This window comes from Haliotis rubra, unplaced genomic scaffold, assembly GCF_003918875.1.
Source record: "Haliotis rubra isolate DU_JTF1 unplaced genomic scaffold, ASM391887v1 Scf32, whole genome shotgun sequence".
NCBI lineage: Eukaryota > Metazoa > Mollusca > Gastropoda > Lepetellida > Haliotidae > Haliotis > Haliotis rubra.
In genome coordinates this window covers 3,209,188-3,233,968 of record NW_025766991.1, presented here as the reverse complement: position 1 = coordinate 3,233,968, position 24,781 = coordinate 3,209,188, and the positions used below count along the sequence as shown (strand labels likewise).

General features: G+C 38.4%; 1 protein-coding gene across 2 annotated transcripts in view; it reads left to right on the top strand.

The window, feature by feature from the left end:
* The window catches only part of LOC124283719 (DNA polymerase epsilon subunit 2-like), a 71,644-nt gene that overhangs the window by 2,318 nt on the left and 44,545 nt on the right, over positions 1-24,781 (top strand). The window contains exons 3-13 of one of the 2 annotated variants that reach the window (XM_046719741.1): positions 3,951-4,026; positions 6,417-6,494; positions 7,485-7,578; positions 8,072-8,146; positions 8,590-8,673; positions 9,637-9,693; positions 17,431-17,552; positions 18,650-18,791; positions 21,120-21,240; positions 21,879-21,993; positions 23,242-23,425. In XM_046719741.1, coding sequence (XP_046575697.1) covers positions 3,951-4,026; positions 6,417-6,494; positions 7,485-7,578; positions 8,072-8,146; positions 8,590-8,673; positions 9,637-9,693; positions 17,431-17,552; positions 18,650-18,791; positions 21,120-21,240; positions 21,879-21,993; positions 23,242-23,425 — 1,148 coding nt within the window. Of the gene's footprint in view, positions 1-3,950; positions 4,027-6,416; positions 6,495-7,484; positions 7,579-8,071; positions 8,147-8,589; positions 8,674-9,636; positions 9,694-14,330; positions 14,453-17,430; positions 17,553-18,649; positions 18,792-21,119; positions 21,241-21,878; positions 21,994-23,241; positions 23,426-24,781 lie in introns of both variants that reach the window. The other variant, XM_046719740.1, reaches the window with a different exon arrangement.

Here is a 24,781-nt window from a genome sequence, read left to right as displayed (position 1 = left end):
TTTATTTTTCAAGTTACCTGACTGCATGTGTCATTACAATTACAAAGGGTTTGAGGGGTGGCCATGTGGTTAAAGCGCTCGCTTGTAACACCGACACATGAGTGGTGACACATTTGTTAATGAATTAATAACAAAAACAGCATTCTGAACAAATTGAAATGGGCCCATGAATCAAGGTGTAACTTTGTGCATTATGTACTGGACAAAAATAGTTAGGGATATGCATAAGTTTTGAAATTATGAATAATGATCTATTTATTCATTGACACATTGATAAATATCAATCATAAAAATACCAATATCCTTAATTTATTTTGTCCAGTATATTTGTGAATCAGCACTGTATTTCATCACAGTAGTTGATTTGATATATCATGATACAGTCTTAAAGAACAAATAAACGTTTTTTTGTACTCTTTTAACTATTACATATGAAAGATTTGTGGTTAGACTTATGCGGAACACCAAATTTGTTCTTAAAAAACTTGTGGTTAATTAATACCGAGCGATTAAAAGTTGCCAAAAAGTCACCTGCTTCACTCTCGCCCGCCAACGAAACCACAGACAGGTTACGTAACTCTGTCGCCAGAGCACTGCAGTGACGTCATATGAGGAACGATTTTCAGTTAGTTGTATAGAAAGTGTGTAGCACGCTCATCGTTTTGATGATTTCTCGACATCAACGACGACATGCCGAATCGTTGCTTTGTCGTCAATTGCTCCTAGGGGTTGGGCGATGGTGTCACCATGCACAGATTTCCACAGGACCCTGCAGTTCGTGCTAAATGGGTTATGTTTGTGAGTGCGAAGCGAGCGTTGTGGAAGCCTGAATCGATATCTTACTTGTGTTCAGATCGCTTCACGGAAGTTAAAGAATCAAAACTACTTACTAGTTGTAGTAAAATATGTATATGATTGATGACCATAAAGATATTCCATGACACAACTTGTAACATAACGATTTCTTCCTCGGAAGCGAGGTTGTGGTCGAAGTAACAACAATATTGTAAGTAGTATTATATTGACACCCACCTCGCTTCCACGAGAGAAATTGTTATGTTATAAGCTATGTCATGCAAAATCCTATTGGCCATCAATCAAATACATATTTTACTACCAGTAAAAAGTAGTTTTGATTTTATAACTCGGTGAAAACAAACCTAAATAGCATTTATCCTCAGACTGGCAGATGTTCGCGACAGGGCGCCGCCATTTTTGAAAATCGTAAGTGACAGGCTAAAGTCTGTTAGAATTAATGAGATTATGGTTTGTTTTAATCAAGTTAGAAAATCAAAACTACTTTCTACTCGTAGTTAAATATGTATTGGAATCATAACCAAAAGGATTTTGCATGACACAACTTATAACATAACGATTTCTTCCACGGAAGCGAGGTGGGGGTTGAAGTCACAATACTGCGCGATAAATTTCTTGCTACATTCACATGGTTAATGTCCACTCACCAGTATGTAGATACTAGTCAATGTACGTCTTTATATTTGGTCTTATAATCCTAATTAGTTTATTATCATACTTGTATGCATTTTGAAACTAAATAAAAAGCAGACGATCTTCTGATACTTATAGTGAATTTATAACAGAACTGTAATATCTAGACATTTTATAGTTTGCCAATGTGAATCATAATTCGAACACACACCCTAGTGTATGTTGTCTGTCTCATTACACTTCACGGCGAAAACAATGATTCTGTTGAATGCTACGACAAATGAATAAAAAGAAAATGCAAATATTAAAATATTTAAAACAGATTAAAGTTATAGGAACAATGTCAGGCTATTACCTTGTTCGAGGAATGTATCCATCAATATCCACAAAAACGAGTGATATGCCATTCATCTGCAGCTGTTCCAAGTGATGTGTCTTTTAACAGTTTAATATACGAAAAAGTGATAAATCTTTTCAGGCATTTCACATTGGTGTATAGTCTCATTGGTCACCCAAGATAGCACACCTGGCAACTAATTGCATAATGTCCGCCTTTCTTTAAAAACAGTAATTTAGTTAGCCAATAATGGGCAATTAATCAATGTATTGCCGGTTAATCCTTTGAAAGAAGGACGTTTTTACGCAGACACCGACACGACAGAGTGTATTCAGTATAGATTAGTAAATCTACATACATAAACACTACCTTTTGACAAATCCGCTGTGTAAGATAAAAGTAACTAATCAATCAGCGTGTTATCAGTTAATCCTTTGATCGATGTTTATAATGTTGAATATTTACTCCGGACACAAGAAATGCCAAATGGGAACTTTTGTCGGGTAATCTAAGTGTGTTACCACTAATTATACCTGTTATAAATTCATTAACTGACCATCAAGTGAATGATGACAAATAACATGTGTAGGTTTATACCACCTAACACGGGTTACAACAAGGGAGTATTAGTTGCTGTATTGCATGTGAAAACTTATGGGCCGACACTGTTTTGAGAATACAAACATAACTTCATTGTTGCATAAGAAATACATATAAGCATTTGCTGTGTGCTAAAACTGTATGTACCTATTTACCTTAGTAAATTTTCAGATTCTTCTAGCAATGGCAAAGTAGGGTTGTTTAGTTTACCGATTCAAATAAATCAAATGTCAATTTGTAATATCATACGTAATAGACGTCATATTTTTACATGACATGATTAAATATCGAGGTAAAAAAACACAGAAATTGGATCAATTTGGATCAGTCATTATACAAACAAGGCCTAACGACACCAAGCGATTTTGACAGAATCGTCTATGAAAACAAGTTGTAACTCGGAAACTAGGCAAAGCAGGAGACAAAATTAAATGACAGTAGATTGTGAGAACATATAGCTTTCATTTTCCACAACAGTTGTCACGATTTCAGGTTTATACAAACCTGTAAACAAGATAATTTACCCCCTGAAATGTAGATGAATTCTGCATCGGCCCTCATATCTATTCCTCATATGACGTCACAGAGACGCCCCGCTGTGATTGGTTGAAATTTCGTTCGCGGGTGAGAATTGTGCACTGTTGTCAAAAAGGTCGATTTAAGTTAATTAAAGACCGAAGTGAGTAGTTTTAATGACGGGGTTTCATTTATAGCGATGCCAGTTAGTGATTTATGTATATGTACCCCCCTAGAGTATATGTGATCTTTAACACTTATAATCTAATAATTCTTCACATCAACAATGTTTCCAGTTATTGAAGCTGTAACTTTCATATTATGATTACAGACTTTCTGATACAAATCTGTGCAATGCTTGTATCATGACACAAAGTCTTGCTGGGTACTGATACCTTGATGAGTGAGTGAGTGAGTTTAGTTTTACACTGCACTCAGCAATATTCCAGCGGTGGTCTGTAAATAATCGAGTCTGGACCAGACAATCCAGTGATCAACAGCATGAGCATCGATCTGTGTAATTGGGAACCTGGCCACCTGATCCCGGATACCTTGATGAATTTGTGCAGCTCAATGAATGGAGATAAGAGTGATGGGGTCTTTCCTGACAACCCTTGAGACCCTTATCATGTTCGTCTGAGTAAACACACCTGACAATGAAGACTATCAGCATTTAAACATGTGAAACTGTGCTGTCTGATAAAATATTGCCTTGGCTTCCATGGCTACTTTAAAATTGCATTTTGATACAAGTAGGCACCCGTGAAGATCCTGGTTAGAATTGATCTTCAGTAACCCATGCTTGTCGTAAGAGGCGACTAACGGGATCAGGTGGTCAGGCTCGCTGACTTTGTTGACAGAGTCATATGACACATGTCATTGTATATCCCAATTGCATAGATTGATGCTCATGCTGTTGACAAAAGTTTTGTCTTGTCCAGACTTGATTATTTACAGGCTGACGCCGTATAGCTGGAATATTGCTGAGTGCAGCGTTATATATATAAAAAAAAATTGTCTGTAAATGTACGTCCTTTTGATGTTGCAGTATCATCATCTATGATCGACCGGAAAGTTTGTGAATCGGCAGTACAGGAGTGCAACGATGAGCAGGAAGATGAAGGGTAACACGTTACTTGTCTGAAACAAAGCAGGTTTTGAGGGCACATGAACCTTAAACATTGTGATAATAAATCTGGTGTGGAAAGTGCAGCTTGACAGAGTAGAAATTAACACTAGTTCACTTGATGGATCAAGTTTAAAGTATCAGATGTAATTCTAATTGTTTACGGGCGGTTGGGTAGCCTAGTGGTTAAAGCGTTGGCTCGTCATGCCGAAGACCCAGGTTCGATTCCCGACATGGGTACAATGTGTGAAGCCCATTTCTGGTGTCCCCCGCTGTGATATTGCAGAAATATTGCTAAAAGCGGCATAAACTAAACTCGCACTATAATTGTTTACTTTCTTAGTAAAGTACAGATTCTAGTACTTTTGTAGTTTTAGACCCATCTGGGATTCAAACCCAAACTCTCAGACTGAGGCACCAAATTGGCAACACGCAAAATCAGCAATCTAACCCACTCAGCCACCGAGGCTTCCACAAAAATGGAAGTCTGATAATGGTCGTCTTGATCACGTACTTTGTGAAGGCCTCTGACAAGTGTGTTATGTGGCACATCTCCCACGGCCAAGGTTATGAATACACAATGTCTTTTAGGAAATAGTTAAATGCAACAAAAGCTGTATTTGGGATTACACTTTCTCAGTGAAGTAGAAATTCTTTTACTTTTGGGGCTTGATCAAGGTGCCTAATTTTGAATGTGTTAACAGTTTTAACTCACCAGACTAAGAGTCAAGTGAGTTGTAAAATTGCCTGAGATAACCTTTTGCCTACCTCTGGTGTATATCATGTACCTAACTAGTAACAATGACATGAGACGTTTTGTGTCTGCTATTGATCCAAGATAGAGACAGTAATAACAGAGGGATATAATCACCAGCCCTGTATTACACCCCTGCTGGGTTGACTTGGCTTATCAATGTATTATAAATGGGTGATGATTTCAGCCTAGGTGGTAAGAAAATGGAGTTATGTCCCTTAGTGTGTTATCTACACTGCTTGCTCTCCCGTGATAATGTCTTTCAACCATGGTAAAATGTGTTCACTTGCAAATGAATGCATTTCACGCTTTGTGTAAGGGTATATGATAAAAAGGTTATTACATGGCGGATTCATACAGTACCCCATATCAACTCAATTCTAATATCAGCCCGCAGCCCTTTGGCCCTTGAGCTGGGGTGGGTCCTAGGTTGTAATGAGTGAGTTTAGTTTTACGCTGCTTTCGGTAATATTCCAGCAATATCACGGCGGGGGACACCAGAAATGGGCTTCACACATTGTACAGATGTGGGGAATCAAACCCGGGTCTTCAGTGTGGTGAGCGAATGCTTTAACTACTAGGCTACCCCACCGCCCAAGGTTGTTATGCCTGTATATGACTATAATGAAAATTGTTATATATAATGACTACTTCTAATTATTGCCTTTGTAACTGTTAGAGGTTCTGTTTCACTTTTATCTTAGCTGGATATACATAAGGGCCTGGCAGGTTGGTAGCTATAATTACCTCATGATAACAAACAGTACAATTTGTGAAGACCATTCTTTGTGTCCCTTTGTTGTGATGTTAGAAAATAGCGACAAGCCATAAACCCTTGAACGTCCAGGTTAGAATTGATCTTCAGCAACCCAAGCTTATCATAAGAGGCGGCTAAGAGGATCGGGTGGTCAGGCTCGCTGACTTGGTTGACACATGTCATCGTATCCCAATGTGTAGATTGAAGGTCATTAGGGCTGCAGTGATTTGGTTCGATTCATCGAAAATCGAATCTGACACCGTAGTTTCGATTTTCGATAACCATTATCGCTATTTCGATTCTATATTTGACTACCTATTTAAATTATTTCCACACAGCCAGAACGTAATTTTGACTCCAACTCGAGCAGTTTCAAGCACTGAAATAAGGCAAAACGTTATTGGTTGACGCCGGGCCAAATATCCAATGAGAATTGTTGTTAGTAGACAGCCAAGTTGATGATGGATTTCACTGTAAAAATGCCAACTCTGAGAGTTAAATGAAATCTGATGTTTTTACTTGTGTTAAGAATCGAATCGAAAATGATAGAATTGAGGGTCCAATATGGAAAATTGAATCAAATCAAGGTCTGGGTGAATCGTTGTAGCCCTAATGGTCATACTGTTGATCACTTGATTGACTGGTACAGACTCGATTATTTACCGACTGCCACCATGTAGCTGGAATATTGCGTGCGGCGTTAAACAACATACAAACAAGCCCCAAAACCATGCCCACTGATATAGATGACCAGTTTGAATTGAAGGTTAAAAAATCTGGTCAAATAAATTGCTTTATGATAATTATTGTTAACTCTTTTTTTTCAGGATTGTCCTCAAAACTGATTTTGTCTACAATTGTTTTTTATCTCTGCCAGGGACAAAGTGTTCTGTATCATCGATGCGTTCTCCGTCCCAAGATTTTCATATCATTCAGAGAGGAAAAAGTTTATTCCGTAAGTATTATCAAAGTATGTCAGCTTACAATGCTTGTCAGGCTATTCAAGCATTTGGTGGCGAGTCAAAAGCAACTTTTATGAAAGTATTCATGGAATTACTCATTTATTGGAAAGTGTTCATTGGAAATTTCTTTTACTGTATTTCTATCTTGGAATTGTGTATAAGGCCAAATAAAAATAATGTTGTGGTTCTGATTACATCTCTTTAAAATTTAGGGTAGGTAGGTAGGATTTTTTTTTTTTTACATATTGTTCTTAGAAGGAAAGTACAAACTAATAACACATGTATCAATGTGTTATTGTTTATTCAAACAAGCTTGCGGCCATCATGTCGACTTTCTCTATCAGAATGCCGATATCTGTCGGTGCTGGGGAAAAACAATGGTATCTGAAAGCTTATTTTATTCAGTCCGCTTAAGAAAAATAGGGTCGGCTACCAGAATTCAAGGGTTGGTCGGGTAATCGGAACCACAACATTTTTATTTTTAGGCCTAAGTAATTTATTTAGTGTTTGAAACATGATCCCCATTCTTGAGTGACTTCTGTCTGATGTGGCACAGAGTATGTGTCTTGTGAAGTCCAGAACATGGCTGAAAGGATTTGGGGAAACCTCATAAAAAGGTTTAACGCTTTCCCACGAAAGCTCTGATTCTCATACCTTTTGGGTTGAGTCCCATCCATGTGTTTCGAACCCACACTGGCACCTAATCGCCAACACCCAATCTCGGCGATCTAACCCACACAGCCACCAACCTTCCACAAAACTTCCACACTGAGGAAGTGTCATTCCAAATGTAACATGTTCTATTGACCACTTAGATGGCGGCATTGTGTATTCATAGTTCACAAAAGGTATATCATAGAATTAAAGGTACTGCTGTATATATTTCTATAGAATTGAAGGTACAGCTATATATACTTCTATAGAATTAAAGGTACTGCTATATATTTTCATGAGGAATGACATGGTGAATGAAATTATTATAGAGACAGCGACATGGGATATTCCTCCCCAGTGCTACATGGCAGCTCCCTGGATAAAGCAGCACTGTTTCGTGACCGATACACCACACTACACCAGGTACTCTATCATGGTTACTATTGATAAATTAATTTTGATTACTTGTACTTTGCATGGCTTTTCAACTTGTTCCTGTGTTTTTAATAAAGACCCGTGAAGGTCTGGGTTAGAATATTGATCTTCAGTAACCCATGCTTGTAGTAAGAGGTGACTAATGGGATCGCTGACTTAGTTGACACATGTCATCGGTTCCCAATTGCGTAGATCAATGCTCATGTTGTTGATCACTGGATTGTCTGGTCCTGACTCGATGATTTACAGACCGCCGTCATATAGCTGGAATATTGCTGAGTGCGGCTTAAAACTAAACTCACTCACTCATTTTTAAATAAAACTGAACTGCAAACTGGGGAAAGCATGTGAACTAAAGTGCATGTTATTCATATAGAGGATTTGTGTTGTGATGTTGCCCTTCAATAGGAGTTTGGCAGCAGCGTTAACATAGTATCACATAGTATTTACAGCTTAGTGCACAAATCTTTTGTCATTTCAGCGGACGTTACGCCATGATCTGTTTACAGCTCCTGCTCTTGGTTCAGTCCCAGAAGAACAAAGTAAAAAGTTCCAGGTTTGTAAGCTTTCCTACATAACATATTGTACATGCTGTGTATACTCTAATACCAAAGCTAAACCAAAGCTGGGCATAAAACCCAACTTCCTGTGCTTGTCCCACTAATACCAAAGCAGGGCATAAACACAACAGGTTCCTGTGCTTGTCATCCACAATGTAAGCTGACACTCACCATGACTCACATAACTGGAATACTGTTCAAAGAGGTGTTAAACCAGACTCATTCACTCACTCACTCACTCACTCACTCACTCACTCACTCACTCACTCACTCACTCACTCACCCTCACTCCTCACTCACTCACTCACTCACTCACTCACTCTGACCAGCTAAGGTGGCACTAAAGATCATGATTATCACATGCCTTTCCTGATTTTCCCAGTAATGGTTTGTCCCATTGAACAACAAATGTTTTCATGCAGTGATGTTTATATTTCAGTTAAAGCCTGTTGAATATTTACTGGGAAGTACAGCCAAGCTTGGAGACGTCATCATTCTGGGGATGCTGACTCAGCTGAAAGAGGTACATAGTCGCTGGATTTGAATATCGCAGTGTTTTAATGTTGAAGAACTTCCTGACTTTCAGAAACTGTTATTGTGAATATAAGTAATTTTCTCTCGTCTGTAAATTCTTTCACTTTTTTCAAATGACCGACTAATCTCAAAGTCCTGTTTCTTATGCTGTCAAAACTAGAATGGTACACCAAGGACTTTTGGTGGGGATGGGTCAGGATTCGTTTCATTGCCCTCTCAGGATTCCAGATCAGAATAGGTTCCCTTCTGTATATCTTTGTCCTCTTGGTCAACTTTGGGTTGGTCAGTCAATCACTGGCTTGTCTTGACCAAACTCATTATTTGAAGGCGCCCATCCAATACAACACATGTTTATCACATCCATGGTTCATGCTGTTACGAGGCAGTCAATGAACTTGAGAATTGAAGGCCAAGGTCAAATGAGTCTTATTATGACGTCGAGCGACTTAATGGAGACGTAATCAGTTGTTGTTGATTGGTGCTACTTCATGTAATCTGATACTCCATGTTCCAAGATCTTAAAAGCAGCAATGTTAGGGATTTTAACATTATTTTCTAAGAATATGTGTCATGTCTTCTTGTCCTAGAATAACCAGGGCTCCAGATAATTTTTCAACATCAGGAGTACGTACTCCTTATTTTTTCAATATATGAGTACTGGAAAACAATAAGAGTACATTTAGAGTACTGAATGGAATTTAATGGTGTATCATTAAACTTGTGCTTCGTTTCATATATGCATGACAGCATTGCTACTCTGGTGTAAACGGTCAATAAACAATTAAACAATACTTGTTCAGATAAATATGTCTGTAAATGATTCTAAGACCGTACACAATGGCTGTGGTGCGTATCTGCTACGTTTTCTAAATTATTTCCTACCGTATCGGTCTATTTTTTATCCATACATACGGCCATTATCTGTAGCCCTGAATAACTGTGTCTGTTTCAGGGTAAGTGGTACCTGGAGGATCCCACAGGAGCAGTGCCTCTAGACCTGTCTAGTGCTATATCCTTTCCATGTACTTAAACTGAGGAGTGGCTGAAATAAGGGAATGTCGTGGAAATAGATCTGTGTTTAGAAATGTGAGTTAGTCTAACTGAAGATGGGTACAATGTGTGAAGCCCATTTCTGGTTTCCCCCGCCGTGATATTGCTGGAATATTGCTAAAAGCGACATAAAACCAATCTCACTCACTCAATCTAACTGAAGATTGGTTACCTTTTATTTTATTTTTGACCTGAGCTTTTTAGTATGGCTGAAAACTGCCATATTTTTCCTTATCCTGACTCATGCTTATTGCTTGTCTTCTTCTTCTTTGCGAACATAGTGGAACACGTGTATTTCCCTATTGAAGTTCCCTTCAATAAAAAATCACTAATAAGTACTCACCATGAGTTACCTCCCTTCCACAAGCGCGGGAACGAGGGCGCCACCTCCACCCATGTGCCTCACTCTCTCCTTCTTCGCCCAGTGAGCAAGACATGAGAGCACCTGTGTCTCCCTGCACACTATATTCTTTATTTATATTTAGTTTGTTACCTCTTATATTCATCTATAGAGGTGTAACTAGTATCCTTATTCAACATGCATTGATAATTATTCGTGTTTCTGCTGCTTGATTCCGCGGTTAGCTGTGTGTTTGCTCAGCAGTTTGCGTTAATAAAATCTGCACTGTTTGTAAATTACGCGATTACTCTGCTACCGATCCATTTTAAGATGCCCTAGTTGCATATCTCCATGCTTTATTGTTTCCGCGCTGTAAATTATGTATTAATTTGTCTAATTCTGCCTTTGATAAATATTTATATTCCGTCTTGTGACGGATGGCAGATAGATCTCGGAAACAATCTTCAGTCATGGCTAATAGATCGGAGTCAGATATATCCTGAGTTACCTTCGGGGGATAAGCGTGGGACGCAGTCCGCTATATCCTAGAAGCGACCTGCATCCCAGGACGTTCCTTCATCACAATCTAAGACTAGAAGAGCTTCCACGTCGTCTCAACGTACGCTACAGCTTCGTCAAAAGGGAAATCCACGAAGGCTACAAAAAAACAAAAACAAACTTTGCTTCTGATATTCAGAATTATGTTTATATGATGATGACATTCCGATTATCATTCCAGATGTACGTCATAAGAAGTTACGGGTATCGGCTACCGTCACTTCAGCGCAGATCAACATGCAACCAGAGATGCCTACGCTGACGCCGGAGATTATAACTGAGGGTCCCGTCACTATCACAGAGAGGACACCCTCAACGCCAGCGCAGACCATCCCAGACGACCTGGTCAACCAAATCATGAGACTGATGGAGGACCGTTACGGTTTACAGAGGCCCCAGAGCCCAACCCATAATAAGTCATACAGGGCCCCAGAGCCCGCCTTTGCTTCGCGTAGGGCCCCAGAGCCCACAAACGCGCCTCCGCGAAGGGCAATCCAGCCTGTAGCGAACACTTCGCTAAGGAAGTCCCAGGCCGCCTCCGCGAAGGAGCTAGAGCCTCACCAGTTGCGAGGGACATCGCGGAGGAGGAGCGCTTCGCCGAGCCCACACCCTGTAGAACACAGAGGTCGTTCGCGAAGCAAGCGCTCATATATTGATCGGACTCCGACTCGATACTTTCGCGAAGGTCGCGAAGGCTAAGTGGCTCCAAGTCTACTTCACCCAGAAGATCTAGAAGGGATACTTCGAGAGCTTCGCGAAGTCCCCGGCGTTCGCCGAGGAAGTCTCCTCCAAGGTCTCCATATACTAGCCACTCGTCATATATAGCCATTCGTCAGTCCGTTCAAGACATCGCATGAGTTGTCTATCAACTGTATGCCATATGCCGTCTACGAGCCTACGCGAAGACAATCGCACAGGCTATTTACAACACAGAACGTCGCTGAATGAATGCTCCATACAGAGATATTCATTCAAATTATCAAGGAAATAGGAACTCCACTAATAGACCTATTTGCCACTCGATTCAACAAACAACTGACACATTCGTATCGCCAGTTCCAGACCCACTAGCATTGGCAAGGCAGACGCACTAAGCATATCGTGGAAGGACTCAACGTGCAGACGCTTTTCCGCCACCAGCGTTAATCTCACAAGTTTACTCAAAATCAGTCAAACACAGAGCCTCCATCTGAATTTGGTCGCGGCCTACTGACCAGCGAGAACGTGGTTTCAACTCTTATTCAAGAAATCGGACAACCAATACTACATCTTACAGAGTGCTCGAATCTGTTAATACATCCGCACGGAAAGCCAGAAATATTCCAACTTCACGTATGGATTGTATCAAGGTGTGTCTGAATAACAGGTTATTCAGCCAGAGCGGCAAAGCAGTCTAGCTTGCCCTGCGTAACTCAACTTGCAACTTATACGATGACAAATGGCACAGTTTTGTCAATTATGCTGCAAAGAAAGGATTTACAGCTAGATATGCTACTTATCCTCAAGTGGCTGACTACTTATGTTATCTACGTCAGACTAAGATTTTAAAAGGCTCAACTTGTCCACCTATCTTGCAGCAATAGCTCTGTCATAACTGAGAACGGGCATCAAGTACTATGGTTATTATATCATACAAAATATAAGCTAACAACTCTACGGAGTTTGTTATTATATATTTAGCTTAAGTTAATCATATCTTAAGCTCAGTACTATGGTTACATTATAAATGTATTAGCTAACAAACTCTACAGAGTTTTTGCTATTATATATGTAGCTTAAGTTAATTATATCTTAAGCACAGTGCTATCACTCATATCATAAAAATATATTAGCTAACAAACTCTCACGGGTTTTGCTATTATATATGTAGCTTAAGTTTATTCATATCTTAAGCTCAGTACTATGTTTATATCATATAAAGTATATTAGCTAACAAACTCTAAAGAGTTTTTGCTATTATATATTTAGCTTAAGTTTCATCATATCTTAAGCATTATGGTTACATTATAACATGTATTAGCTAACAAACTCTACGGAGTTTTTGCTATTATATATGTAGCTTAAGTTTATTCATATCTTAAGCTCAGTACTATGTTTATATCATATAAGTATATTAGCTAACAAACTCTAAAGAGTTTTTTGCTATTATATATTTAGCTTAAGTTTCATCATATCTTAAGCATTATGGTTACATTATAAAATGTATTAGCTAACAAACTCTACGGAGTTTTGCTGTTATATACATAGCTTAAAGTTTAATCATATCTTAAGCTCAGTACTATGTTTATATCATATAAGTATATTAGCTAACAAACTCTAAAGAGTTTTTGCTATTATATATTTAGCTTAAGTTTCATCATATCTTAAGCATTATGGTTACATTATAAAATGTATTAGCTAACAAACTCTACGGAGTTTTGCTATTATATATATAGCTTAAGTTTAATCATATCTTAAGCTCAGTACTATGTTTATATCATAAAAGTATATTAGCTAATAAACTCTAAGGAGTTTTTGCTATTTTATATTTAGCTTAAGTTTAATCATATCTTAAGCTCAGCACTATGTTTATATCATAAAAGTATTTTTAGCTAACAAACTCTCTGAGGAGTTTATGCCATCACATTAACAAGCTTAAGTCTATTAGTCTTAAGCATTGTATTAATATTATATATACTTTTATCATAATAAGTAAATTGTAATAACCTTTATATGGCAGCTGATAAGTTAGCAGCAGGAATTCATCAGTTCAGTGCCTTTATGAAGTTCCCATAGGGTTATTACAATCATCACAGTTCAAATCACTAATTATTAAAATCCAAAGTATTATATATTCCCACCTCCTTTTCCGTCGGTTCTACAAGCAATAAGCATGAGTCAGGATAAGGAAAAATATGTAATTTTAGAGTAAAATTGATATTTTATACTTATCCTGACTCATGAGCTAAAAGCCCTCCACCCTCCCACATAACACTTTGGATTTCCCTGAAAATTCAAATGTTGGGCTCAGTATATGAGGAGAGAGTGAGGCACATGGGTGGAGGTGGCGCCCTCGTTCCCGCGCTTGTGGAAGGGAGGTAACTCGTGTACTAATTAGTGATTTTTTATTGAAGGGAACTTCAATAGGGAAATACACGTGTTCCACTATGTTCGCAAAGAAGAAGAAGACAAGCAATAAGCATGAGTCAGGATAAGTATAAAATATCAATTTTTTTACATTTTTAGCTGAATACGAGCTAGTATTGAATCACATGAGCGAGTTTGAGAGATTGCTAAATTTGACTGATCATTGTGTGTGCCTTAGACAGTGCATTTTTTCGCTGTACATATTTGTTTGTTCTGAAATTATTATGTTTGATAAGTAGTTGCTCTGATATCGAAAGGGGCGATGGGGTAGCCTAGTGGTTATAATGCTCGCTCGTCACGCCGAAGACCCGGGTTCGATTCCCACATTGGTACAATGTGTGAAGCCCATTTCTGGTGATATTGCAGGAATGTTGCTAAAAGCAGCTTAAAATAAACTAACTCACTCACTCACTCACTCACTCTGATATCGAAAATATACGACTGTAATTGGTCATCAGGTGCCATTTCTACGTGCATTGATATGTCAGCTGTGTATAGATGATGATTTTATGTGGAATTTGATACCTTAGACTGTACCTTAGGAATGGAATGTTTCCTTGACAACTGTGCACAGTTTCCACACAGGACTTTTTACAGAGAACTGTTTTGTGTTGGCGGAAGGGTCATATGAAGATGGTACATTTCACGTGACAGCTTTTGGTTTTCCCCAACCGGAGCCCAGCAAAACATCAAGGTAGATAGATATACTTTGTTCGTTTATTTTCCTAGCCATCGTGTTTATTTATTAGAGGTGGGTTAGATTTGTTAATTAGTCTTTAGCAACCCATGCTTGTTGTAAGAGGTGACTTAACAGGATGGTCAGGCCCACTGACTGTTGACATATCATTGTATCCCAGTTGCATAGATAGCGTTTGCCATGACGCAGAAAACCTACATATCTGACTCCCAAAAACATGTCCATGACGCCCTCTCATGACACCAGGAGTCATGATGACTCCTAAATTTTTATGCATGGATGCAGAAAACCTGCTTATTCGTCTCCCCAAAACATGTCCATGACTCCCTCTCATGACACAAGGAGTCATGATGACTCCTAAATTTTTATGCATGGATGCAGAAAACCTACATATATGACTCCCAAAACATGTCCATGACTCCCTCTCATGACACAAGGAGTCATGATGACTCCTAAATATTTATGGCAAGGGCAAACACTGCATAGATCGATACTCATGCTGTGGATCACTGGATTGTATGGTCATTTTGATTCATTACAAATGCTAATTCATATTTTATTTTGTTTCCATTTATTTCTACTTTATTGGACACATGTTATCGTATCCCAAATGTGTAGATCGATGCTCATGACATCAATCAGTGGATCGTCTGATCCAGACTCAATCATTTACAGACCACCATTCCATAGCTGGAATACTGCAGAGTGTTTGTTAACAACAAACAAACAAAGCAAACATTTATTAGAGGTGTTGTGTGATGATCAAATATCTATCTATACTATATACAAACATATATTAGAGGTGTTGTGTGATGATCAAATATCTATCTATACTATATACAAACATTTATTAGAGGTGTTGTGTGATGATCAAATATCTATCTATACTATCTAAAGATTGCAATACATGGACAGATATAAAATCTCTCACATGATTTGAAGAGTGGGGGTAGCCTCTGCACCATGTCTGATATGGAAACTGCATTTTCTGGTGTCCTCCTCATTGATATAGCTGGAATATTGCTAAAAGTGGCTTAAAACTGAACTCACTCACTCCTCAAATGATTTGAACATATTTCTTGTTTGTTTTCAGGTCATACTTTGGAAACATTAACTTTTGGTGGCCCGTCTAATGTATGTGTTAAGGCTTAGATCTAAACTGAGACAGATCGAGGCTGGAAACAGCTTGAGGATGCCATGATTGTGTTCCTGTCTGATGTTTGGCTGGACCATGTCAAAGTGAGTTACTCTGTAAAATGGAATATTCTGTCAAAGTGAGTTGTCCCCTTAGCAAGTTAAGGATACTGGTCTGTTCCACAAACTGGCGTAGACCACTGTAACTCAGTGATAACCCTATTTTGTGACTCCCAGAATTAGAATTAGGATTGTGATCATTGGAGTCAGTGTGTGAAATAAGACCGTCACGTCCATCCGAGGAGCGGGTTAGATTTCAGACAGATGGTCTAGATTTACAGCTAGCCAGCCTGATGTTCTGGTAGAAAATTGAGATGTTATATACATCTGAGTCCCTATCGTGGTGTCTGGTCTGGTTAAATCCATTCTGGACAGGTAACATTTTGAAGTTACCAGCCTGATGTTTCCAGCCAGTAGGGCTGGATTGCCCTGATTCTCATATTGCGAAATATTGCAATAATTCAAAGATATTGCAATACATATTGTGATATATTGACTGGAAAGTGTCTGTCCAAGTCGCGCATCATAAATTCATAATAGCTCTCTGTGTGCGACATCATCTTCTTAGTTGCAGTACACCATATTTTTATATTTTATATTTATAGCTTAAGTTTAATCATATCTTAAGCTCAGTACTATGTTTATATCATAAAAGTATTTTAGCTAACAAACTCTAATGGAGTTTATGCCATCACATTAACAAGCTTAAGTCTATTAGTCTTAAGCATTGTATTAATGTTATATATACTTTTATCATAATAAGTAAATTGTAATAACCTTTTATATGGCAGCTGATAAGTTAGCAGCAGGAATTCATCAGTTCAGTGCCTTTATGAAGTTCCCATAGGGTTATTACAATCATCACAGTTCAAATCACTAATTATTAAAATCCAAAGTATTATATATTCCCACCTCCTTTCTGTCTGGATTCTACAAGCACAAGCATGAGTCAGGATAAGGAAAAATATGTAATTTTTAGAGTAAAATTGATATTTTATACTTATCCTGACTCATGAGGTAAGCCCCTCCCACCCTCCCCACATAACACTTTGGATTTCCCCTGAAAATTCAAAATGTTGGGCTCAGTATATGAGGAGAGAGTGAGGCACATGGGTGGAGGTGGCCTCTCCTCATTGTGGAAGGGAGGTAACTCGCGGTACTAATTAGTGATTTTTATTGAAGGGAACTTCAATAGGGAAATACACGTGTTCCACTATGTTCTGCAGAAGAAGAAGAAGACAAGCAATAAGCATGAGTCAGGATAAGTATAAAATATCAATTTTTTTTACATTTTTAGCTGAATAATGCAGCTAGTATTGAATCACATGAGCGAAGTTTGAGAGATTGCTAAATTTGACTGATCATTGTGTGTGCCTTAGACAGTGCATTTTTCGCTTTACATATTTGTTTGTTCTGAAATTATTATGTTTGATAAGTAGTTGCTCTGATATCGAAAAGGGGCTGATGGGGTAGCCTAGTGGTTATAATGCTCGCTCGTCACGCCGAAGACCCGGGTTCGATTCCCACATTGGTACAATGTGTGAAGCCCATTTCTGGTGATATTGCAGGAATGTTGCTAAAAGCAGCTTAAAAATAAACTAACTCACTCACTCACTCACTCACTCTGATATCGAAAATATACGACTGTAATTGGTCATCAGGTGCCATTTCTACGTGCATTGATATGTCAGCTGTGTATAGATGATGATTTTATGTGGAATTTGATACCTTAGACTGTACCTTAGGAAAGGAATTGGAATGTTTCCTTGACAACTGTGCACAGTTTCCACACAGGACTTTTTACAGAGAACTGTTTTGTGTTGGCGGAAGGGTCATATGAAGATGGTACATTTCACGTGACAGCTTTTGGTTTTCCCCCACCGGAGCCCAGCAAAACATCAAGGTAGATATACTTTGTTCGTTTATTTTCCTAGCCATCGTGTTTATTTATTAGAGGCGGGTTAGATTTGTTAATTAGTCTTTAGCAACCCATGCTTGTTGTAAGAGGTGACTTAACAGGATGGTCAGGCCCACTGACTGTTGACATATCATTGTATCCCAGTTGCATAGATAGCGTTTGCCATGACGCAGAAAACCTACATATCTGACTCCCAAAAACATGTCCATGACGCCCTCTCATGACACCAGGAGTCATGATGACTCCTAAATTTTTATGCATGGATGCAGAAAACCTGCTTATTCGTCTCCCCAAAACATGTCCATGACTCCCTCTCATGACACAAGGAGTCATGATGACTCCTAAATTTTTATGCATGGATGCAGAAAACCTACATATATGACTCCCCAAAACATGTCCATGACTCCCTCTCATGACACAAGGAGTCATGATGACTCCTAAATATTTATGGCAAGGGCAAACACTGCATAGATCGATACTCATGCTGTGGATCACTGGATTGTATGGTCATTTTGATTCATTACAAAATGCTAATTCATATTTTATTTTGTTTCCATTTATTTCTACTTTATTGGACACATGTTATCGTGATCCTTAAATGTGTAGATCGATGCTCATGACATCAATCAGTGGATCGCCTGATCCAGACTCAATCATTACATACACCATTCCATAGCTGGAATACTGCAGAGTGTTTGTTAACAACAAACAAACAAAGCAAACATTTATTAGAGGTGTTGTGTGATGATCAAATATCTATCTATACTATATACAAACATATATTAGAGGTGTTGTGTGATGATCAAATATCTATCTATACTATATACAAACATTTATTAGAGGTGTTGTGTGATGATCAAATATCTATCTATACTATCTAAAGATTGCAATACATGGACAGATATAAAAATCTCTCACATGATTTGAAGGGGCGGTGGGGTAGCCTCTGCACCATGTCTGATATGGAAGCAATTTCTGGTGTCCTCCGCCGTGATATAGCTGGAATATTGCTAAAAGTGGCTTAAAACTGAACTCACTCACTCATTCAAATGATTTGAACATATTTCTTGTTTGTTTTTCAGGTCATACTTTGGAAACATTAACTTTTTTGGTGGCCCGTCTAATGTATGTGTTAAGGCTTCGTCTAAACTGAGACAGATCGAGCTCGACAACGAGGATGCCATGATTGTGTTCCTGTCTGATGTTTGGCTGGACCATGTCAAAGTGAGTTACTCTGTAAAATGGAATATTCTGTCAAAGTGAGTTGTCCCCCTTAGCAAGTTAAGGATACTGGTCTGTTCCACAAACTGGCGTAGACCACTGTAACTCCAGTGATAAACCTATTTTGTGACTCCCAGAATTAGAATTAGGATTGTGATCATTGGAGTCAGTGTGTGAAATAAGACCGTCCGTCCATCCGAGACGGGTTAGATTTCAGACAGATGGTCTAGATTTACAGCTAGCCAGCCTGATGTTCTGGTAGAAAATTGAGATGTTATATACATCTGAGTCCTATCGTGGTGTCTGGTCTGGTTAAATCCATTCTGGACAGGTAACATTTTGAAGTTACCAGCCTGATGTTTCCAGCCAGTAGGGCTGGATTGCCCTGATTCTCATATTGCGAAATATTGCAATAATTCAAGAGATATTGCAATACATATTTTGATATATTGACTGGAAAGTGTCTGTCCAAGTGCGCACATCATAAATTCATAATAGCTCTCTGTGTGCGACATCATCTTCTTAGTTGCTGTTACACCATATTTTCAGGCTTCATGTCCCCATTGTGTATGGCTGTATGCCAGTGGTGTACAGATAAATGATATAGAGTCTTAACGTGGAATGTTTCATTGAAGTAACTGTATTGCAACAGAGTTTTGCGAACATAATGATAAAGGTAACAGTATAACATGATTTTCCTGGTCAGTGTTGTTAGCTTCAACAGAATGCACTTCAATGCAGTATGTAATTATTGTTACTGTATGTCAGTGATTCATTCAGATTCAACTCCAACATAAACATGTGTTGACATGAACTGTTGTAAAATGAAACACAAACATGATTTAGGTGAACTACTTGAGCTTAAAATCTCATGTGACCTCCAATAACTAAGATCCTTGACTAGAATGTCATTATACAGTCCTACAAGATTTATAAGACTTTGGCCTTTATTGTAAATTGATAACATATGTCCCATTATGAAACAAAACAAAAATAACAAATAATGTGAATTGTGAAATGGTCACTCAGAGCCAGCAGCTCTACTTATAAGTCCAAATAAAAGATTGGTTAAAGCTTTGAAGGGCATTTACTGATTTAGAAGTGGAATGGATAAGAAAAGCAAGACTTATGGATGTCAACTTCTTAATTGTGAATATTCATTACCTGATGAGCAAGCATACATTCTAAACCGTTGTGGTATTCACAAGTTGATATCCATTACTCTTGCTTTTCTTAAAAGATTGGTCCATTTGAGGCCACTTAATTCCTCCAAAATGTCACATATGAAACCATTCAAACCCCAAAACTTAAAGCATTTAGTCGAATATTTAGCACTTTTGTAGCCACTTATAAAGACACTTCCACTTGTACAATGTTACATGAAACAGAAAAGAAAAAAAAAGTATATTTGGCACTTTTAGAGCACATTTGTTGCTATGGAAATCAAGGGCAGATAATTCAAAGGGAGCTAACACTGGATGACCCAATATATTGCAGAATCTGAACCATATCACGATAATCGTATCGCGAGATACTGTACCGGTATATACCGTTTACAGGTAATATTGCACAGCCCTACCAGCCAGTTAACAGAACTGTATGTGGAAATATCAGACAAACATTCCTATGTTGTAGAGTTGTCATGTATGTGCCGACATTGCCCAGTCAAAAGAATATGACCGACATGATATTTAAAATATCTGAGCCTACTGAGGACATTGCAAATGACAATTATAAATGTGCAATACTTCCCTTTGAAATAGGTAACAAAGCTCATACCTGATTTGACAATCTCTGTGCCCCTGAACGGCCAGGGGACAAATCTAGCAGCTCTCTGTAGTGGAGAGGCTGGACTTTCTTTTTACAAATGACCCGTGAAGATCCAAGTTAGAATTGATCATCAGTAACCCGGTCTTGTCGTTAGGCGACTAACGGGATCGGGTAGTCAGGCTCACTGACTTGGTTGACACGTGTCATCGGTTCCTAATTGCGCAGGATCGATGCACATGATGTTGATCACTGGATTGTCTGGTCCAGACTCGATTATTTACAGACCACTTCCATATAGCTGTAATATTGCTGAGTGTGGATTAAAACTAAAGTCACTCACTCACTCATTATAGAGATAGGCAGATGGACAGCAGTGATTACATCAGAGGAGGCATTTAATCCCTACACATGACTTTGGTGCCTACTTGATTACAGGCTGGAAGTAAAATATTTCAATTATTAATTCGAAATAAAGAAAGCTGGGAAAGCATATTTTATGATATTGTCCTCTTTTACTTATTATATATTACTTATCAGTTGTGCATGCCATCACTGTTTCAGGTGATGGAGAAGTTGAGAGAGTTATTCACAGGATACGCAGAGTTCCCTCCCACTTGTTTTGTGTTGTGCGGAAACTTTTCTTCTTCCCCTCATGGGAGTAATCATGTTAAACTATTAAAAGGTACGTAACAGTAGACTTGCATGTGTTGTGTCATGTTGTTTTTTCCCAAATTATATAACTGACAAAGACATTATTACAAAATGGACACCATAAGATCCAGTAATTGGCCAGGTACAAAATAGGTGACAACAGGGATGTTGTTTGTAAAGAACCAGTTAAATATGATCTTCACTTCTTATTCAGTTTTGTAAAATGCACATGGTGTAAGTAAGAAATTAGTAGAGAAGCTGATGATCATGATAAAGGGAGATAACTCTGGCAGCACTGGCAGGAGATGTTGCTTTGTATCTTCTGACATCCTTTCTCTGTCATTACATAATGGCTTAGAGTAGTATTTTGTTTCATTGAGTAATGGAATCTAAAGGATATGCAATTCTTTTTAAGCTATGTTTCTCTGTGGATATTATGGCTAGGTTTAATAAACTGTGAAGTATCAAGTCAGGATATGAAGAATATTTTACATAGCATCTTTCTTGTATGAAGAATTGCAAGGTGTGATTCAGGGATTAGATATACTGTGTATTTGAAACAGTTATTTAATGTACTGTTACTCTACTTTAGATATATACAAATATTATTTTAAAAAACCAATATCTATATTTTTATGGTGTTTTATCATAAACTATTTCATATTTCAGAATCATTTCATAATCTAGCAGACCTAATTTGTGAGTTTCCATCAATAAAGGAGAATAGTCGTTTTGTGTTTGTACCTGGACCCCAGGACCCTGGACCATCCACCATATTGCCCAGGTGAGTGTCGGGTTGGGGGGCAGAGGTGAGGGATAGGGGTACTCCCATATCTAGTGATGGGTCCCATATTTAGTGAGGGGAGGGCACAGGTGTTGTGATGAAGTACTGGTCCCATATCTAGTGATGGGGAGGGGGTGTGTATCACATGTGTTGTGATGAAGTACTGGTCCCATATCTAGTGATGGGGGCACATGGTTGTGATGAAGTACTGGTCCCGTGATCTAGTGATGGGGAGGGGACAGGTGTTGTGATGAAGTACACTGGTCCCATATCTAGTGATGGGAAGGAGGGTTACAGGTGTTGTGATGAAGTACTGGTCCCATATCTAGTGATGGGGAGGGGGTGTCACAGGTGTTGTGATGAAGTACTGGTCCCATATCTAGTGATGGGGAGGGGGTCACAGGTGTTGTGATGAAGTACTGGTCCCATATCTAGTGATGGGGAGGGGGGTTACAGGTATTGTGATTAAGTAATGGTCCCATGTCTCATGAAGAGGGAAAAGGGTCACAGGTGTTTTGATGCAGCTATTTTGGAGGACCAGGAAGTTTGCCAGAAAGAAGTTCTCCTTTTTGTGTCGTTGGCTTTGAAACTAACACTGTGTATTCTAACTTTCTCCATCATCTGTCACCTTAAGTCCAACTAAGTCACGCTCATTATTTCAACTCTGGCTACAACACGTGTGCATGGATAATATTTCCACACACCAACATTCCAACCTTGAACATCTTGAGGTGCACTCCCACTTAATAAATGTTAAACATTTCTGTCTACAAAACAAAATTTCAAAAGGCACACACAGAAATGCTTGTTTTATTTTTTCAGTTGTATCGTACTGAAAGGGTGATTTTACTATGATCCTCGCAAGACATTGGCTTTTTTTTTAAATTAAAAAAATTGGTTGGCATGGGTTTCAAAGAGAAATAAGATCCATTTATGTAGGCCGTTTTTGCTGACACTAGGCACTAAGATATCCAGGCTCACCTAACTATTATATATATTCTAAGTTAAGAATGTAATCTGTCAACTTTGTTTAATTATTGGCTTGGAATATAGAATAATGTATTCCAGCATTTAGATTTACTACTGAAAAAGGTCGTGTGGTTTTTTTAAGAGGTCAATGAACAAGGCCCCAGCATTATAAAGCATTAAGGATACTTTGAGATCATAGGTCCAGACATATTTCTCTAAATCGTTTGAAAAGAATTTAAGGGAATTATTTTAAAGAATGTTTTGTATTTCTTTTGTTAGACCAGCAATCCCTAACTCCATAACAGAAGAGTTAAGACGCCGAGTTCCGCAAACTGTTTTCACGAGTAATCCCTGCCGGCTGCAGTATTGCACACAGGAAATTGTCGTGTTTCGAGAGGACATCGTCACCAAGATGTGTCGGAATTGTGTCAAGTTTCCAGCAGACGGAGATATCCCAACCCATGTGAGTCAAGATTTACACAGCTATGAGAATTGTCGTCAGCGTGATGCTTTTTTTAATTTTGTGAAACATCGGGAGAACATATTTACAAAAAATATATTTATCTTTCTTAGGCAAGTATGTGTTGGAACAAAGATCACTTGCACAAGTCCAACATCTTCTTTGACTGAGAAAAAAGGCAAAAAATCTAGTAAAGTGATTGAACTGTTGTGTGTTGTAAACCACTGAAGGTCACATGATCATAGTTTAGTTAAAGTAGTTTGTTTTAATGAGCAAAGTTTTTTAAAGATTCTCTTGAAGTTTCTTTCTTTCTTTTTTTTCTTTTTTTTTTTTGTGTGCAAAATTTTGGATGAAATACCTTTTTTGAGAAGTGAAATATGATTGTAACAAGTACATATCAAGATGTTGTGTTCAGAGATGTATTTCAGAGGTCTAAATTGAAACAGAATGTCAAAATATTCATAGTTTGAAATGTATCAGGACACTTTTCTTGAAAATCTTTCATGACTGAATTGTTGATGATGAAATAACTAGCCTCATGTAATTTACGAACAATCTATACCGTTGTCAGATCTGATGCAGATGTGATGTCACATCGTTTGCAGGCTTCATTGCATTAAATATGAAGGTTTCCGGCATACTACAGAAGTGTCTCTAGAGCTAAGGGCTCTTGTGTTGTTTTTGAATTGTTTAATGCACATTGACATTTCTGTATGTTTCATTATGGAATTTGACCAGCAGCAAGTGTATGCTGTGCAGATTAATTTTAATTTTGACAGTTTGGTTGTCAAGCCAAAGGTCTGGGTTTGATTCCATCAAGGTTAGTGGTTAAAGTGTTCGGTTGTCAAACCAAAGTCTGGGTTTGATTTCCAACATGGTTAGTGGTTAAAGTGTTCGGTTGTCAAACCAAAAGTCTGGGTTTGATTTCCAACATGGTTAGTGCTTAAAGCGTTCGGTTGTCAAGCCATAGGTCTGGGTTTGATTTCCAACATGGTTAGTGGTTAAAGTGTTTGGTTGTCAAGCCATAGGTCTGGGTTTGATTTCCAACATGGTTAGTGGTTAAAGTGTTTGGTTGTCAAGCCATAGGTCTGGGTTTGATTTCCAACATGGTTAGTGGTTAAAGCGTTCGGTTGTCAAGCCATAGGTCTGGGTTTGATTTCCAACATGGTTAGTGGTTAAAGCGTTCGGTTGTCAAGCCATAGGTCTGGGTTTGATTTCCAACATGGTTAGTGGTTAAAGCGTTCGGTTGTCAAGCCATAGGTCTGGGTTTGATTTCCAACATGGTTAGTGGTTAAAGCGTTCGGTTGTCAAGCCATAGGTCTGGGTTTGATTTCCAACATGGTTAGTGGTTAAAGTGTT